Source organism: Stomoxys calcitrans, chromosome 1 (assembly GCF_963082655.1).
Source record: "Stomoxys calcitrans chromosome 1, idStoCalc2.1, whole genome shotgun sequence".
Taxonomy (NCBI): domain Eukaryota; kingdom Metazoa; phylum Arthropoda; class Insecta; order Diptera; family Muscidae; genus Stomoxys; species Stomoxys calcitrans.
Genome location: NC_081552.1, coordinates 134,139,923 through 134,156,154, shown reverse-complemented (window position 1 = coordinate 134,156,154; position 16,232 = coordinate 134,139,923). Strand labels below are relative to the sequence as shown.

The window sequence follows — 16,232 nt, the reverse complement described above, 5'->3', positions numbered from 1 at the left end:
GGTTATTTACCGATTTGAACCACACTTGGCACAGTTGTTGGATATCCTAACAAAACACTTCGTGCAAAAATGCATTCAAATCGGATAAGAATTGCGCTCTCTAGAGGCTCAAGATGTCAAGACCCAAGATCGGTTTATATGGCAGCTATATCAGGTTATAAACAGATTTTAACCATACTTGGCACAGTTATTGGATATCATAACAAAACACGCCGTGCGAAGTTTCAGTCAAATCGGTCCAGAATTGCGCACTCTAGAGGCCCAAGAACTCAAGACCCAAGATCGGTTTATATGGCAGCTATATCAGGTTATGGACCGATTTGAACCATACTTGGCACAGTTGTTGGATATCATAACAAAACACGTCGTGCAAAATTTTATTCCAATCGGATAAGAACTGCGCACTCTAGAGGCTCAAGAAGTCAAGACCCAAGATCGGTTTATATGACAGCTATATCAGGTTATGGACCGATTTGAACCATACTTGGCTCAGTTGTTGGATATCACAACAAAATACGTCGTGCGAAGTTTCAGTCAAATCGGTTCAGAATTGCGCCCTCTAGAGGCCCAAAAACTCAAGACCCAAGATCGGTTTATATGGCAGCTATATCAGGTTATGGACCAATTTGAACCCTACTTCGCACACTTGTTGGATATCATAACAAAACACGTCGTGCAAAATTTCATTCCAATCGGATAAGAACTGCGCACTCTAGAGGCTCAAGAAGTCAAGACCCAAGATCGGTTTATATGGCAGCTATATCAGATTATGGACCGATTTGAACCATACTTGGCACAGTTGTTGGATATCATAACAAAACACGTCGTGCAAAATTTCATTCCAATCGGATAAGAATTGCGCACTCTAGAGGCTCAAGAAGTCAAGACCCAAGATCGGTTTATATGGCAGCTATATCAAAACATCGACCGATATGGCCCATTTACAATACCAACCTACCTACACTAATAAGAAGTATTTGTGCAAAATTTCAAGCGGCTAGCTGTACTCCTTCGGAAGTTAGCGTGCTTTCGACAGACAGGCGGACGGACGGACAGACGGACGGATATGGCTATATCGACATAGAATGTCGCGACGATCAAGAATATATATACTTTATGGGGTCTCAGACGAATATTTCGAGTAGTTACAAACAGAATGACGAAATTAGTATACCTCTCATCTTATGGTGGAGGGTATAAAAATAATCCCTTTAACTTAGTTCAATCATGGAAAAGCTCAACAAAAATAAAGCAATGTTAGTATGATAATGATAGTACATCCTGTTTAGATCAGTTTCTTCAATTTCCTTCTGATTCTTTACGTAAAAGAAATAAGCCGTTATTTTCGCCCTTAAACTCGCCGAAATCTCCAAATGTTCTAAGCACTCAAAGTCCAAATTTACGTGTTGTCGCCCCAAAGAAAACGATGTTTGCTCCCCGTTTTGCTGCTGAATCTTCCGAAGACGATATAACTACAAATATTAAAAGCAAGCTTAGCGCTATTCATGAGATTAAGGTCTTTAAATTTGAATATACCGAAATATGTAGTAAGACTTTATTTAAAATTATTGTTCCTGAAGATATTTTTGAAACAATTTTTAATCCATCTTCCTAGCCTTCTAAAGCTGTATTTCAGGAATATATTTACAGAGATGCCTAAAACTCATTCAAAACCAATAGTCGGGCGGTGCCGACTGTATAATACCCTACATTTTCCCTATAAATACAATGTGGGAACTATTTCAAACTCTGAACCAATTGGGTTGCTAAACATATGTATCAAATTTGAGCAAATATGTTCAAACTGTAATAACTACAAATGGCAACATTATTGCAAGTTACCCAATTTCTGACGAACATATATACGGGAACTATTGGGTTGCCCAAAAAGTAATTGGGGATTTTTCATATAGTCGGCGTTGACAAATTTTTTCACAGCTTGTGACTCTGTAATTGCATTCTTTCTTCTGTCAGTTATCAGCTGTTACTTTTAGCTTGCTTTAGAAAAAAGTGTAAAAAAAGTATATTTGATTGAAGTTCATTCTAAGTTTTATTAAAAATGCATTTACTTTCTTTTAAAAAATCCGCAATTACTTTTTGGGCAACCCAATATATCGAAATCTGAAGCGATTTCGAGCAAATGCAGATATTGTGGTAGCCGCCGAGGAAAGCGTTGTGCAAAATTTTGGCAAGATTGGTCAACAAATGTGCTTGCAGTGACTCTTGGAGTGAAAATCGGGCGATGTACATATATGACAGTATATAGATACAAAAAAAATCCCTCCTGCCAAATTACAACAGAATCGGTTAACAATTGAGTATTTTATTGCAATATTTTTCAAAATCGGACGAACATATATATGGGAGCTATACCTATATCTGAACCGATTTCGAGCAAACTTCTCAGATACTGTGGTAGTTGTCGAGGAAAGCGTTTTGCAAAATTTAGGCAAGTTGGTCAATAAATGCACTTGCTGTGACTCTACAACTTTATTTTTATTAAATTAAAATCGGGCTATATATATATATATATATATATATACGAGAGGTATACCAAAATCTGAACCGTTTTCCGTGAAATTCACCAGTAGCCGAGAGTAAAGAGAAAATCCTTCCTGCCAAATTTCGAGAGAATCGGTTAACAAATGACCATTTAATTGCAATTAGCTAAATCGAACCAGAAAATGAATCTGAGTCGAACAGTATATTTATCAATGGGTCTATCTCTCTTCCTTCTGGGTTTTACAAACAAATGCACTAATTTATAAAACCCTGTACCACAGTAGTGGTGTAAGGTATAAAAAAACTAATATTTGCATTGTATACCAAAATGTTAGAGGCTAAAAATCCAAGTTATGAACCCTATTTTTTGATAGTTTTGATTTAAATCACGATATAATTGCATTCACTAAGACCTGGCTCCAAGATAATATATAACATAAGGAAATTTTATGTCAACAGTTTCAAATTTTTAGATTAATTGTTTCAAAAGTAGAGGAGGCGGGGTGCTTACAGCTGTGCCTTCTCGATATCGGCAGAAGAAATTTCTCTTCCCTTGTCGTTTGATATTGAAATTGTCGCTGTTAGAGTTTTTCTTCAGAATTTAACAATACATCACACGTTCATATGTTCCACCTAGTTCGAAAGATGAATGTTGTAGTTCAGGCACTAATGATCTTTTACCTACTGCAACTAGTGAAAGTACTAACCAATGTATTGTTATATTAGTTCCGGCTTTACACAAATTAATAATATTTACAACTTCTTTGGTAAACTTCTCGACCTTATATTCGTAAGTCGTCCTCACGATTTTTTGGTTTTTCCATCCGGTCCTTTAGTCCACCCTGAGGATAAATATCGTCCCACAATACAGGTACAATTTTCCTTAGTGCCCCCTTCTATGGATTCTCTTATTTGGATGAAACTAGCTATTGTTTCTCTAAAACCGACTACAATCAATTGAATTCATTTTTAGGTGCGACCGATTGGGCTAAACTTCAATCTTTGGAGTCATTAGATGAGATAATCGAAATGTTTTACTCTATTTTAAAAAATGGAATATCTACAGCTGTTTCGAAAAAAATTTTCTGTAGGAATACTGGCCCCCGTGGGATTCAGCTGATTTATCAAGATTAAAGAATAGAAAAAAATAAGCTTTATATGGTTTATGGTTTCATTAAATCTAGGCGTCGATCTAATGATTGTCCAAAGAGGTTACATTTCGGAAAAGATGTTGCAGATGATGACACTGAAATTTTTATATATATTTGCCTCATTTTTTAAAACAACCTATTCTGATAAATTCTACACACCACTATCCCTATGGTATTACGGAATTTTCGACTATTACTATTCCATTATCAAATGTTACAACAGTGTTACGCAATCTGGAATGCCTAAAGGATACAGGGATGCCAGGCCCCGATGGAATCCCTTCGTGTATTCTTAAATACTGTGCAGAAAAGTTTGCACTTCCTCTCTCGATAATGCTTAATAAGTCTCTGGATACTGACTATTTACCACCAATTTGAAAAGAATCTTTTATTGTTCCTATTTTTAAATCGGGTAGTAGAACTGAACTGTCAAACTATAGAGGAATTGCTAAATTGAACACAATTTTAAAATTATTTGAAAAGATGGTAACCTTTCAAGTTTCATATATTTATGTACAATTGAACATGTCTTCGGGAAACATAGATCTACTGTAACAAATCTTTTGGAATTAACTACAAATCGATATCAGACGGATTGTATTTATACGGACTTCAGCAAAGCTTTTGATAAGGTTAATCATGATTTATTGTTATTGAAGTTGTATCTTATGGAGTTTTCCAACGCATTCTTGAACTGGATAAAATCCTACCTAGTCGGCAGAGCTCAAATGGTGAAAATAGGGAATGCTATTTCTAATCAAATTAATGTGAAGTCTGGTGTCCCTCAAGGAAGCCATTATAAGTGACCTGCTTAATGCAATACTTCAGTGTAAGGTTTTTTTGTGAGCAGATGAATTTTTCGCGACACAAGAGTTTATTTAAACTGCAATTCGAGCAAAAAAGGACGAATTTCGATTTATAAACAGTATGTATAAAAGAGCTAATAACTCATCAAAAATAGATACTAAAAAACCGTCTATATAGACGATTATAGATCGGAAAAAGAAGCCTAGACGAACGAAAAGCAACCGATCGACATCGACAAATAGACTATAAGTTATTTTACATCGAATTATGCAAACAACGACCCTTTCGCAGCCTCTTTGTTGAAATTAGTAATTATTATCATCTCTTTGATCTCTCTGAAAACCATGATTCTTTTAAAAGTACGTCAATACTACACCTAATCACATAGTTTTTTGTTTTTTTCATTTAATTTAAAAGTTTGTATATATTTTTAGTTTAATATAGTCTGTAAGGATTATGTAATCTATAGACTTAAGAAGGAATAAAAAAAAATTTGATCGTCTCGACATTTCGAGTCGATCTAGCTATGTCCGTCTGTCGAAATCGCGCTCGAACGAATAAATATATCCATATTGGTTCAGATTTGGATATAGCTCCCATACAAACCGGTCTCCTGATTTAATTTTTGAGCCCCTGGAAGCCGCAATAGTCCATCGATTTGGCTGAAATTTTATGCATCTTTTGAATGTTGTATTGATGGCTTTAAACGTCAGATAACGGACGACGCCAAAAAAAAGATGCGCAAATGACATGTGTATGCCATAGAGGTTATGTAGTCATTTGGTAAATATGTCCATCACTATAAAGAAAAAAACATAGGACTACGAACTAACTTAACCAAAATCGGTGCGGCAAGTGATAGCATGTGCGGAAGATAATGAGAAGTTGGAGCATTTCCTATGTCATTGCCCGGCTTTCGCGGCTAACATGAACCAACTTAGGGACGTGTTACGAAAAACAATTAAGGATTTTGTAAGTAGCACGGAATTCCTAACTTAAAATTTTCTTTTTCCAGCACACAAGGCGATTACTGGCTTAGGTGTATATCTATAGTGACATGGGGCAGATTAATAACTGCACCATCTGGCTTTCCCTTTCCATTACAAAAAATCTTCGATCGTTCGTTTCGAAAGAGAAACAAAACGGAAAGCCTTTTTTAATTTTTTTCAATAACTTTCCATTAATAAAAACGTCCTTTCCCTGGCTATAGCGAAAAAATGACTAAAATAATCAAATAACAGACAAACATAAAAAAACACAAAAATATATAAGAATTCAAGGGCATGACTTTCTTACCTGCCATATGGGCTTGTTCTTGCTATCTATTGCTCCAAATTCCTTTTCGTGTGCTCGTGTTAGAACTTGCTTATACAAAACTTCTGCTTCAGCATATTTCCCTTGTTTTAAATAGCAACTTGCAAGATTATTTTTTGTTTTTGCTACATTTGGATCGTCGGGTCCAAGTTTTGATTCATAAATTTCCAAGGCTCGTTGATAATATTTCTCTACTTCATCGTATTTTCCTTGATTTTGGCATAGTAGCGCTAAATTATTGAGCTGTTTTGCAACATCTGGGTGATCTTTTCCCAAAACCTTTTCTCTGATTTCTAGCGCACGTTTACATAAAGGTTCTGCATCCTTGTACTTTCCTCGTTTGCCATAGAGAACAGCAAGGTTATTTAAAGTTGCAGCAACAGCCGGGTGATTCTCGCCAAGAGTCTTTCCTCTTATGGATAATGCATCATTAAGCAAGTTAGCAGCTTCTTTGTATTTATTCTAAAATAAAGATAATATAAAAAACGTTGAATGTTATTACGATTCAAATCTTATAGCATGTAATCTTATATATAAAAATCAATTTGTGTTTGTTTGTGTGTTCCTTATAGACTCAGAAACGGCTGAACCGATTTTCATGGTGATATCGGAAGGAAGCGGTGGGAAGGGGGGGGGGGGGGGGTGGACCCTCCCCCTTACCCTAATTTTCAGAAACGCCGGATGTCGAAAATGGGTGGTACGATTTAAGCGAAATTTTGTGTGCTCTCATATAGAACCCTAAAAATAAAAATTTGGTATCCAAATTATGGATAGGGTACCTAGGGGGGCCGTCCCACCCTTAAACCTACCAAACATTTACCACCAAATTAGGATAAGAAAACGTATCTGATATCCAATTGTAGGACCAAGTGTTAGGGGGACCACCCTAACCCCTAAAACCCCCTAAATCTGGAAAAGTGTCTATGGGCCCATCCCACCCCCACAACACCACCCAAATAGGAAGTATTTTCTGACTATTGCAACATGAGGCTCAAATAAGAGGGTTTTTAGAGTAGGACACGAATCCAATATATATTTTCAAGGCCAACTCACTGAGTGGCCGCCCATCCCCCAAAACACCACCCGAGCCGGTCATGTTTGCCGACTATGGAAATATGGGGTTCAAATTAATTGTATTTGGGAGTAGGCCATGAATCTGATATCAACATTCGGGACCACCTGTCTAGAGGATGTCCCACCACCATAACAACTCCCAAATAGGACGTATTTGCTCACCAAGACAATTTGTGTCTTCAAGACAGTGGAACTAAATAATTATAGTTTTTAGGGCCAATACCCCATACCGGACATATTTGCTGACTTTTGCAATAAGGAGTTCAAATTAGATTAGAAAAGGAATTTTATATCCAATTTTGAGGCCAATGGCAATATGAGGTTCAAATAAATGATATAGATATATGAGAATGGAGCGCGTTGCTGATATATATTCCGGGCTTAGTGTTTGGTGGACCACCCCAATCCCCAAAACACCCCTAAATCGGGCATATTTACCGACCATGTCAATGTGCAATTTAAATGAAAGGTATTGGAGGGTAGAGCAAGAATTAATACCCACTTTCGGGGCCAATTTTCTGGGGGTCTACCTCATTCCCAAAATACCCTAAAAGCAGCAATTTTTTACTGACCATCGCTCAAATAAAGGTATTTGGGAATAGAATACGAATTTGATATCCAAATGTAGGACCATGTGTTTAGGACATCATCCCTTCCCAAAACAACCACAAAGGGTAAACATTTTTCGACCATGCCCATATGTGGCTCAAATGAAAGGTATTTGAGATTAGAAAAAGAATTTGATAACCAGTTTTGGGGCCATGTGTTTGGGGGACGCCTCATCCAGTAAACTCCCCTTAAACCAATAGCAATATGGGGTTAAAATAAATGGTATTTGAAAGAAGAGCACGATGCGGATATTTTTCACGGCCAAGTCTCTGGGGGACCAAAACACCCCTAAATCAGATATCGGGCTGAAATGGGAATGGAGTATACCTTACATCCAAACTCAAATTCGTAGAGTTGCAATGAAGTTACAATGAAGATCATTTGGGATTCAGATAAAGGCACTTATATTGTTAAACTGTTAGTCAAGCGATATACTGTTTTCGTAGCATGGTATTTCACTAAAAGCTCTTTAATTGTCGAAAATAAATATTTGAAGTAAAATTTGTTGCATATAAAGTAAAACAAAGCGCAGCGCAGAGGGCCCGACCAGCTAGTAATATTATAAGAAACCCTTTTCTTTAACTTTTAACAGATTTATAAAAATATGAACATATAACAATAAATGTAGAAAAATGCATGAAAGCTTTATTTGATTTTATAGATAGAAGATCTAAACACAATAATAATACACGATAATTTTACGTAAATGTTGATTGCGGCTGAGCATCAAATAATTCATACGTTTGGTTCAATTTTTCAATTTTTTTTTGAACGGATATGTACATGAAACTTAACGCAGAAAATGTTGAGGTGTTTTCCAATAAGTATGGACAATTTGGGCTCCAGTGGGGACCCTAGTGGGCTCACAAACTGGGCATCAAATGGTTCATACGTTGCAACCAAATTTTTTATTGTTAAGCTTCAACATTGTCTACTGAAATAACTTGGAAGTAATTTTATATTCCAAACTAGAGCAGACAGTACACCTCCATGAGGTGTTCCTCTACTTACCAATATTTTTAGATCCACAGATCCCAAGCCTGCCGTAATGCATATTTTAGTATGTATGTTATTAGTCAAGCACCTTCAATGTCAAGAAATGCTACTATTGTATATTCCTTGACAGCGATAGAAACCTCTAGTAGCCGACTAGGTCGTGAAGGGCTGTTTCAGTTGATGAATTGAAAGGCAACTTTACTATATGCATGCTGCTGCCGCGAAAGGCGATCTCCCGGGATCTTTGTCCTAATATATGTTTCTATCAACCTCTCAAGACACAATTTCCCTAATAGCCTCCGACGAATGCATATCAGTGACAACCTCTTCTGGCGCCACGTTGTCGGTTGGAGAATTTCCCGGTAAATGTGTATCAACGAGTAGCTCTAGTGTTTCCTCACCAGCATTGTCCATACATCCTCTGACTTCTGAATATGCACCACCGTAATACGTCTCGAGGACAGAATCTTCCTTTGCCTAGAGGCCTCAGATGTATCCTCCACAGAACTGCAGAATTCTACCCAGGATTTTTTCTGAGCCTTTCTCAGCTCGCCCTTAAATTTTCTTAGTTCAGCCTAATAGATGTTCCAATCGTGTGGTGCTGTTGTGGCTTTTGCTGTGTTGAAGAGTTTTCTGCAGTCCTTCCTTAGACCAACCAGCTCTACCATGGCGGTCGCTGTTTGCCCCTTGGCTTGGCACTAGGGCATGCTGACACAAGCGAGTCATTCAGGGTCTTCGTGAACCGCATTATGTCTGATAAAAATTATTGGTTTTGTATAATCGTTTGCAAAAGGGTTTTATTTAAAGTAAATTTGGTATGCTAAGCATTTACGTAGATCTTTACACTTAGATGGTTACAGAGAGAATGAAGATAAAGTAAAAACTGAAAGTAAGACGAAATAACATTCGTGTTGCAGAAAAAGAGTTGCCATATTTTCATCACTCCTCCTCAACATGAATGTTTTACAAAAAGAACAATTTTATTCAGTTAAGATTTATTAAATCAACATAATTATAATGTTTAGCCTTTGACAAGTTTTTAGTAATTACATCAGCAATCATATTAGCACTTGGGCAAGATTCCAAATGTATCTCCTTCTTCTGAACTAAGTCTCGTATATGATGGTATCTTATGTCGATATGTTTGGACCGCTTATGATATATATTCTCTGCCAATTTTTGTGCTCCTTGGTTGTCAATATGCAATATAGTAGACTGATTATCATAACAATTCAATTCTGCCAAAAGACGTTTTAAATAAAACGCCTCTTTTGATGCTTCGGAAACGGCCATGTATTCGGCTTCTGTACTGCTCAGTGCAACTGATTTCTGTTTCCGTGACTCCCAGGATATTGGACCCTTACCAAGGAAGAAGATGAATCCCATATAAGACTTCCTGTCTGTCGAATATCCTCCCCACTCGGCATCAACATAACCAAACAACTGACTTTCATTGGATTCATAACGCAGCTTTAGGACAATTGTACCTGCCAGATATCGAAGGATATGCTTTAGTCGAGTCAGGTGTTCTCTTCGTGGATCCGAATTCCGTTGAGCTAATTTGGATATAGAATGCAGTATGTCGCGACGAGTTGAAATTTGCTGATACATTAAGGTACCAACCATTGATTGATATTTTGTCTGATCTACTTTTTCATCATCGTCTTTACAGCTTATCTGGTAACCGACCTCCAAGGGAACTGACAAAGGCTTGCAATCCTTCATACCATAGTTCCGAAGTATTTCAAGGATGTACTGTGTCTGGCTTAAATTTATTGCCTCAATCTCTTCTCATCTCAACCTCCATACCCAGGAAATGGTTCAGTTGGCCCTTGTCGATGACATCAAATTCTTTTGAAATTTCCTCTTTGACTCGAAGGACTTGTCGATTTTCATCCTTCATAGAACCTAGCCAGCAAGTACTATCTACTGCTGATATGGCTTCTTCTACTGTTTGTGGGATACACTCGCCTGTGGCTAAAAAAATTGTTTTATTTTGAAGATATTTCGTAGGGCACCTATTTCGAATGTATACGGCTGAATACAACGCCTCTGCTCATAGGAATGACGGTACATTGGCGTGTACCATCATAGACCTAGCCATTTCGACGAGTGTACGGTTACCCCGTTCGGCCACACCATTTTGTTGAGGAGTATATGGCACTGTGAGTTAGCGAGTGATGCCCTCCTTTTCCAAATATGCATAAAATTCAGAATTGATGTATTCACGCCCATTATCAGAACGCAACGTTTTTATTTTACATCCTGTTTGTTTCACCACTTGGGCTTTAAAAATCCTGAATTTTTCTCTTTTTGATCTCAAAAAGTACATAAAAATTCTTCTTATCGTCGATAAAAATAACAAAGTACTTTGAGCTTGACCGGAAAGGTCCTCGGTATGAATTAGCTCCAATAAATCCTTTGATTTTGTTTGTGATTCATGTGGGAATGGCAACACGTGAATTTTGGTAACCATACACGTTCTGCAATTTATTTCATCTCCAGAATTGACCATCATGCCATTTACCAAATTCTTATTTGATATTTCCTGTAGGTTTTAAAATTAAGATGGCCAAATCTATTGTGCCATGTCACTTTGTCGTTGTTGAGCACAATTACATTTTCGATGTCGGCGTTGTCAAAAACAAACATATTTGTTTTTCTCAATGCTTGCAGAATTGTATCTCCGTCATGGTTTTTGACTGTAGCTTTTTCCTCATCAAAAGTTAGAGTTAATCCACTGCCAACAGCTTTGCTGACTGAGATAAAATTACGCTGTAACTCAGGAGAGTACAATACATTTTCGAGCTTGATCTTATAATTATCATCCTCCAACCAAACGTCACCTTTCCCAACAGCGTCGATGTGTTTGTTGCCTGCTAACGAAATTCTTTCATTATGTTGTTGGAAATTTGTCAACATGTTGCAGTCACCGCACATGTGCGACGTTGCTCCGCTATCGACATACCATATCTTTCTCTCTAACGGTGTACTTTCAGCCACTGTCAACATTGTCATTGCTTGCGTCTTCTTATTATTTTTCTTGTCACATACATTCGCAAAATGACCAGCTATGCCACATATGAAACATTTGCCTTTGAAATTCTTTTTATTCTGCTTTCTCTTCACGTTATCTCCTTTTAAAACCCTCGCCGAAAATGCATGCTGCATTGCTGTGCATTCCTCAATTCTCTCTTTTCTTCTTTTTCCTTCCTCTAAATGCTTCTGTTTTAGCGATGAGAAATTTGGCAAGGAATCACGAGTTTCCATTGCGATGACAAAATTGTCGTATTCCTTTGGAAGGCTTGACAGGAGCACTATTGCTAGAAGCTCCTCCTGGATCTCAATACCGGTTTCCTTCAATTTCTCAAACACTTCAGAGAACTCGTTTAGATGCTGTACAACATTGCCGTCATCTGCCATTTTCAAATTAATTAGCTTCTTGAACAAAGACACTTTCTGTAGTGGCTCTCTGGGCATGTACACTTCTTCTAAATTTCTCCAGGCTTCATGAGATTGTGTGCAATTTCTAATGTAAGGAAACTGCGTTGGTTTTGCACTTAGAAATATAGACGCTAAGGCTTTTTCATCATCAGAATTTCATTTGGTTGTTGCAGCTTCATCGCCTTCTCTCTTTTTCGTGACGCTAGCCATTTTCCAATAACCACTATGCATCAAAACGCTTCGCATTTGTAATGACCAACTATCATAGTTTCCTTCGTCCAATTTTTCTATCTGGACCACTGGAACACTCATTTTTGAACAATTCCTTTAATTATCCAATACGTGAGCCTGGCCCATAACCTGATAAAACTTATTGGTTTTGTTTAATCGTTTGCAAAAGGGTTTTATTTAAAGTAAATTTGGTATGCTAAGCATTTACGTAGATCTTTACACTTATATGGTTACAGAGAGAATGAAGATAAAGTAAAAACTGAAAGTAAGACGAAATAACATTCGTGTTGCAGAAAAAGAGTGGCCATATTTCCATCAATGTCTATACCTCCGTAGTTTCCACTTCTATTTTTGGTCTAGAAGTGATAGACGTGCTGAATTTGCGTCCTCGTCGTCGGACTATGTGACCCCCGACCTCTCCCATACGGCAATTTACGCAACGGCAGCATGCCAGCCCAAATATTGCCAGGCCAGTGCAGTGAAGTGTATCGTTTTTGCAGTTAAACTGCAACGGACTTTGTGGCAAGATCGATGAGATAATGGACTTTATGAGTCGGAAGAGCATATTGGTCGCAGCGATCACGGTTACAATGTGCTACGTAAGGATCGCTCAAGGAATGGAGGTGGGGGACTGGCACTCGTAATACACCTTTCCGTGCAGTATAGACCTATCTCGACTGCGCATGGCGCTAGTGACCCCAACATGGAATGCATGGGAATAGCGGTCAGGTCTGGTACTGCCGAGATGGAGATATACAATACAACGTGTGTATACCGCCGGTTGGTAGCTGTGTCCCGATTAATGGCCAGGCTTACAACCCCGACATAAGTGGGTTGCTATCTGGCCATAATCGTCTGGTTCTTGGGGACTTTAATGCGCATCACACGTCATAGCATTCTCTCCTAGGTAACGACCAGCGTGGTATAGCTTTGGCAGAGCAGATTGAAAGCTCCACGTTTTGCACGGTGAATGAGGATGCCCCCACTAGGATTACAAGCAGCAGCAGCTCGCCAGACATCTCCATTGCATCCCCTGATCTCCTGAGTGACGTATCCTGGCAAGCCATCCTTTTTTTTGGAGTCAGACCACCTACCCATAATTCTCACCATCAACCGACCACCCGACTTCATAACCTCTGAGCTCTGGACTGGCTTCAGAGAGTATACCAATCGCCGCTTCAGTGAACTGCCAACCCCCTCTGATGTGCTTGTGGCCAATTTCCCGGCGCAAGCAGTGGTACTCGCAGATGAGCGTGATGGGATTCGTGCTATGGACCCCGCTAATCCCAGAATCAGCGAGCTGAATCTGGAAAAAAACAGTATAGTCAACGAACATCAGCGGAATTTGTGGCTGAAACACTTGGAGCAATGTAACTCAGGCACCGGTGTAGGCAAACTGTGGTCTACTATTAAGTTACTCTCGAACCCCGGTAGACGGGATGACAGTATTCAGTCACTTTTGGCGAAATAGCCGTGATCCGAAAAGATGCGCCAGGTTGTTCAACCCTCAATTTATTGTGCATCCTGAGAGAGATAGGGCAAGGAGGAGAGCCATTCGCCGTATTCGTGGCCTCCGAGCCGATGAACAGCCATCACAATTTACCGTGGGCGAAGTTACGAATGCCATTCGTGGCGCCAAATCATCTAAGGCGTTGAGCCCCGACGGAATCTCTACATTGATGTGAAGAATCTGGATTCACCTGGAGTTGAGTATCTTACCACTGTCCTCAACCTGTCTTGAACACTCTTATAGTTCCCGATGTCTGGAAAATGGGCAGAGTGATCCCGCTACTGAAGCCTGGAAAAGACCCGAGTTTGGGGGAGTCGTACAGACCGATCTCCCTTCTCTCACCAGTGGCAAAGACGCTTGTGGCATTACTCCTCCCGAGCCTCGTAGAACTTCCATTCGCCGAGCATCAACACGGATTTCGAAGACTGCATAGCACAACAACGGCTTTGCATGCCATCTCCGCACACATTTGCCGTGGCTTCATTCAGCCTAGGCCATGTGATAGGACGGTTCTCGTGGCACTGGACCTATCGAAGGGATTCGACACGATCAGCCATGCCAAATTATTTGAGGATATCGCCAACACGTCTCTCCAGCCAGGCATGAAACGATGGGTCGTGAATTATCTGTGGGGTCGCCAGTCATTTGTGGAATTTAGGGATAAGAAGTCGAAACACCGTAGAGTGAGTGAAACAGGGAGTTCCCCAAGGTGGGGTGATATCTCCGGCACTGTTTAACTTCTAACTATCCTCCATTCCACCGCCTCCAGACGGCATAGAGATCGTATCATATGCTGACGATTGTACGATCATGGCGTCAAGCCCCTACCCATTGTTGACATCTGCGATAGGTTGAACGTCTACCTCAACGAACTTGCCTCATATTTCGCTGCAAGAAATCTGAAGATATCCGCCACCAAATCTTCAGCCACACTGTTCACTACAAATACGCGTGAGGTGAATACTGTGCAGACTGTGATGGTCGATGGAGAAATGATTCCGACTATCCAAGTGTCCTAAAATACTTGGCGTCACATTTGACAGCTCTTACACATTTCCCCCACATGCCACAGCAATCTACGATAAAGACAAAAGTAGAAACAAGGTCCTCAAGTCACTTGCTGGCAGCACTTAGGGTGCAGGTCTGTAGTAAGTTATGCAGCACCAGTGTGGTCTCGTCAACTTTGTGACACGCAGTGGATCTGTCAGTATGCCGCCCTCCGAACTGCGACGGGCTGTCTCCTCAGTTCTCATGTGGACCACCTCCATCAGGCGACAAAGATCCTACCAGTGCGAAGACATAACTAAATGCTGTCCAAGCAATACCTTTTGGGGTGCTATCGCAGAAACCATCCAAATCATCATCTTGTGGATAGATATCCACAGCCCAGAAGCCTTAAGGTAGATCTACATGATCTAGAGCGTGAGGTTCAGCGCTACAAGAGAAAACCTCTAGATCAAGCGGGTCTAAACAACATTCATGCAGACACGGTAGCAGATGCGGTAATTGGCTACCGGGTGAATATAGTCCTTGGAGAACGACCGCCACCCTTTACTCCCGAAGAAATTGACCTCCCCCGGCAAATCTGCTACAACAACAACTAAATCGTCAGTGCTTAGAGACGGAAGAAAAACATTTAGACTACTCTTTACAGGCTCTGTGTCTCCCATTTCTCGTACCCTTAAGAAGTCTAAATCCCGGAATTCTTAGTCCATGAACCATTTCTCCACACACCCATGTTTCCTGGATAAGAATCACGCCAAATCCCCCTGCCATTAGGAGGATACTTAGTGCCGCCAAAGCAAATATTTCCTTCAGAACTGTTTTTTTTTTTTGCTTTCTTCCAGTAGGTGTAATTTTCTTGTTATATTTCAAAGAGGATGTAGAATATTGGCCCGATTTGATCAACTAATATATATGTGAAGGCCGTCCAACAATTTACCATTTTTAGACAAAAAAATTTTGTTCCTCAAGTTCCCAAGTTCTTAATAATTTCGCCCTAAGTAACTGCCAAAGGTTTCCACATCCACGTGTTAGAAACATCCAATTTACTAAAAAGGATCCTTTTTTTGTCATTTGGAATGCCTTTTATAAAATAACGCTGTATTTTGATTTTTTTTATTTAAAGCACAATTTTATCTACAAATTGTGAAAAAAATTAAAAATCATTAAAAAAAATTTTAATTGTTTTTCGATTTTACCCCAAATAATCGGGAACTTTTCCCCGATATTTTTTTATTGCGATAGTCTTCTGAAATACCTTTTCTCTATATATAAAATAGGCGCATGAATTCGTACGCATAGATATTAAAAATTACAAGAGTATGAAATGGTTGAAACCAGCAGATAGTTGTTGGTTCTTAATTAAGCCACTTCATCAGGGATGATAATTTTGATACTTTGCTACTCTCTTTGAGAGTAAACATTTATTTTATATGCCTATAAAGGGCTATTGAAAAGAGGCTGCATATAAATACGAACAAATCTAATTTTATTCTTTTGACAAACCGATGCCAGGAAATAATTTGGGAATACCTTGCAAAGATTGGCAAAATTAACATCAAACAGATATACAAAGCAAAATATATCACAGA

The 16,232-nt window shown here is 39.1% G+C and overlaps 1 protein-coding gene across 3 annotated transcripts in view; it reads right to left on the bottom strand.

Moving 5' to 3' along the window:
• LOC106092641 (kinesin light chain) overlaps positions 1-16,232 on the bottom strand; it is a 220,157-nt gene that overhangs the window by 59,787 nt on the left and 144,138 nt on the right. For all 3 annotated transcript variants that reach the window (XM_059361248.1, XM_059361246.1, XM_059361247.1), the window contains one exon: positions 5,757-6,236. In XM_059361248.1, the coding sequence (XP_059217231.1) occupies positions 5,757-6,236 (480 nt within the window). The remainder of the gene's footprint in view (positions 1-5,756; positions 6,237-16,232) is intronic.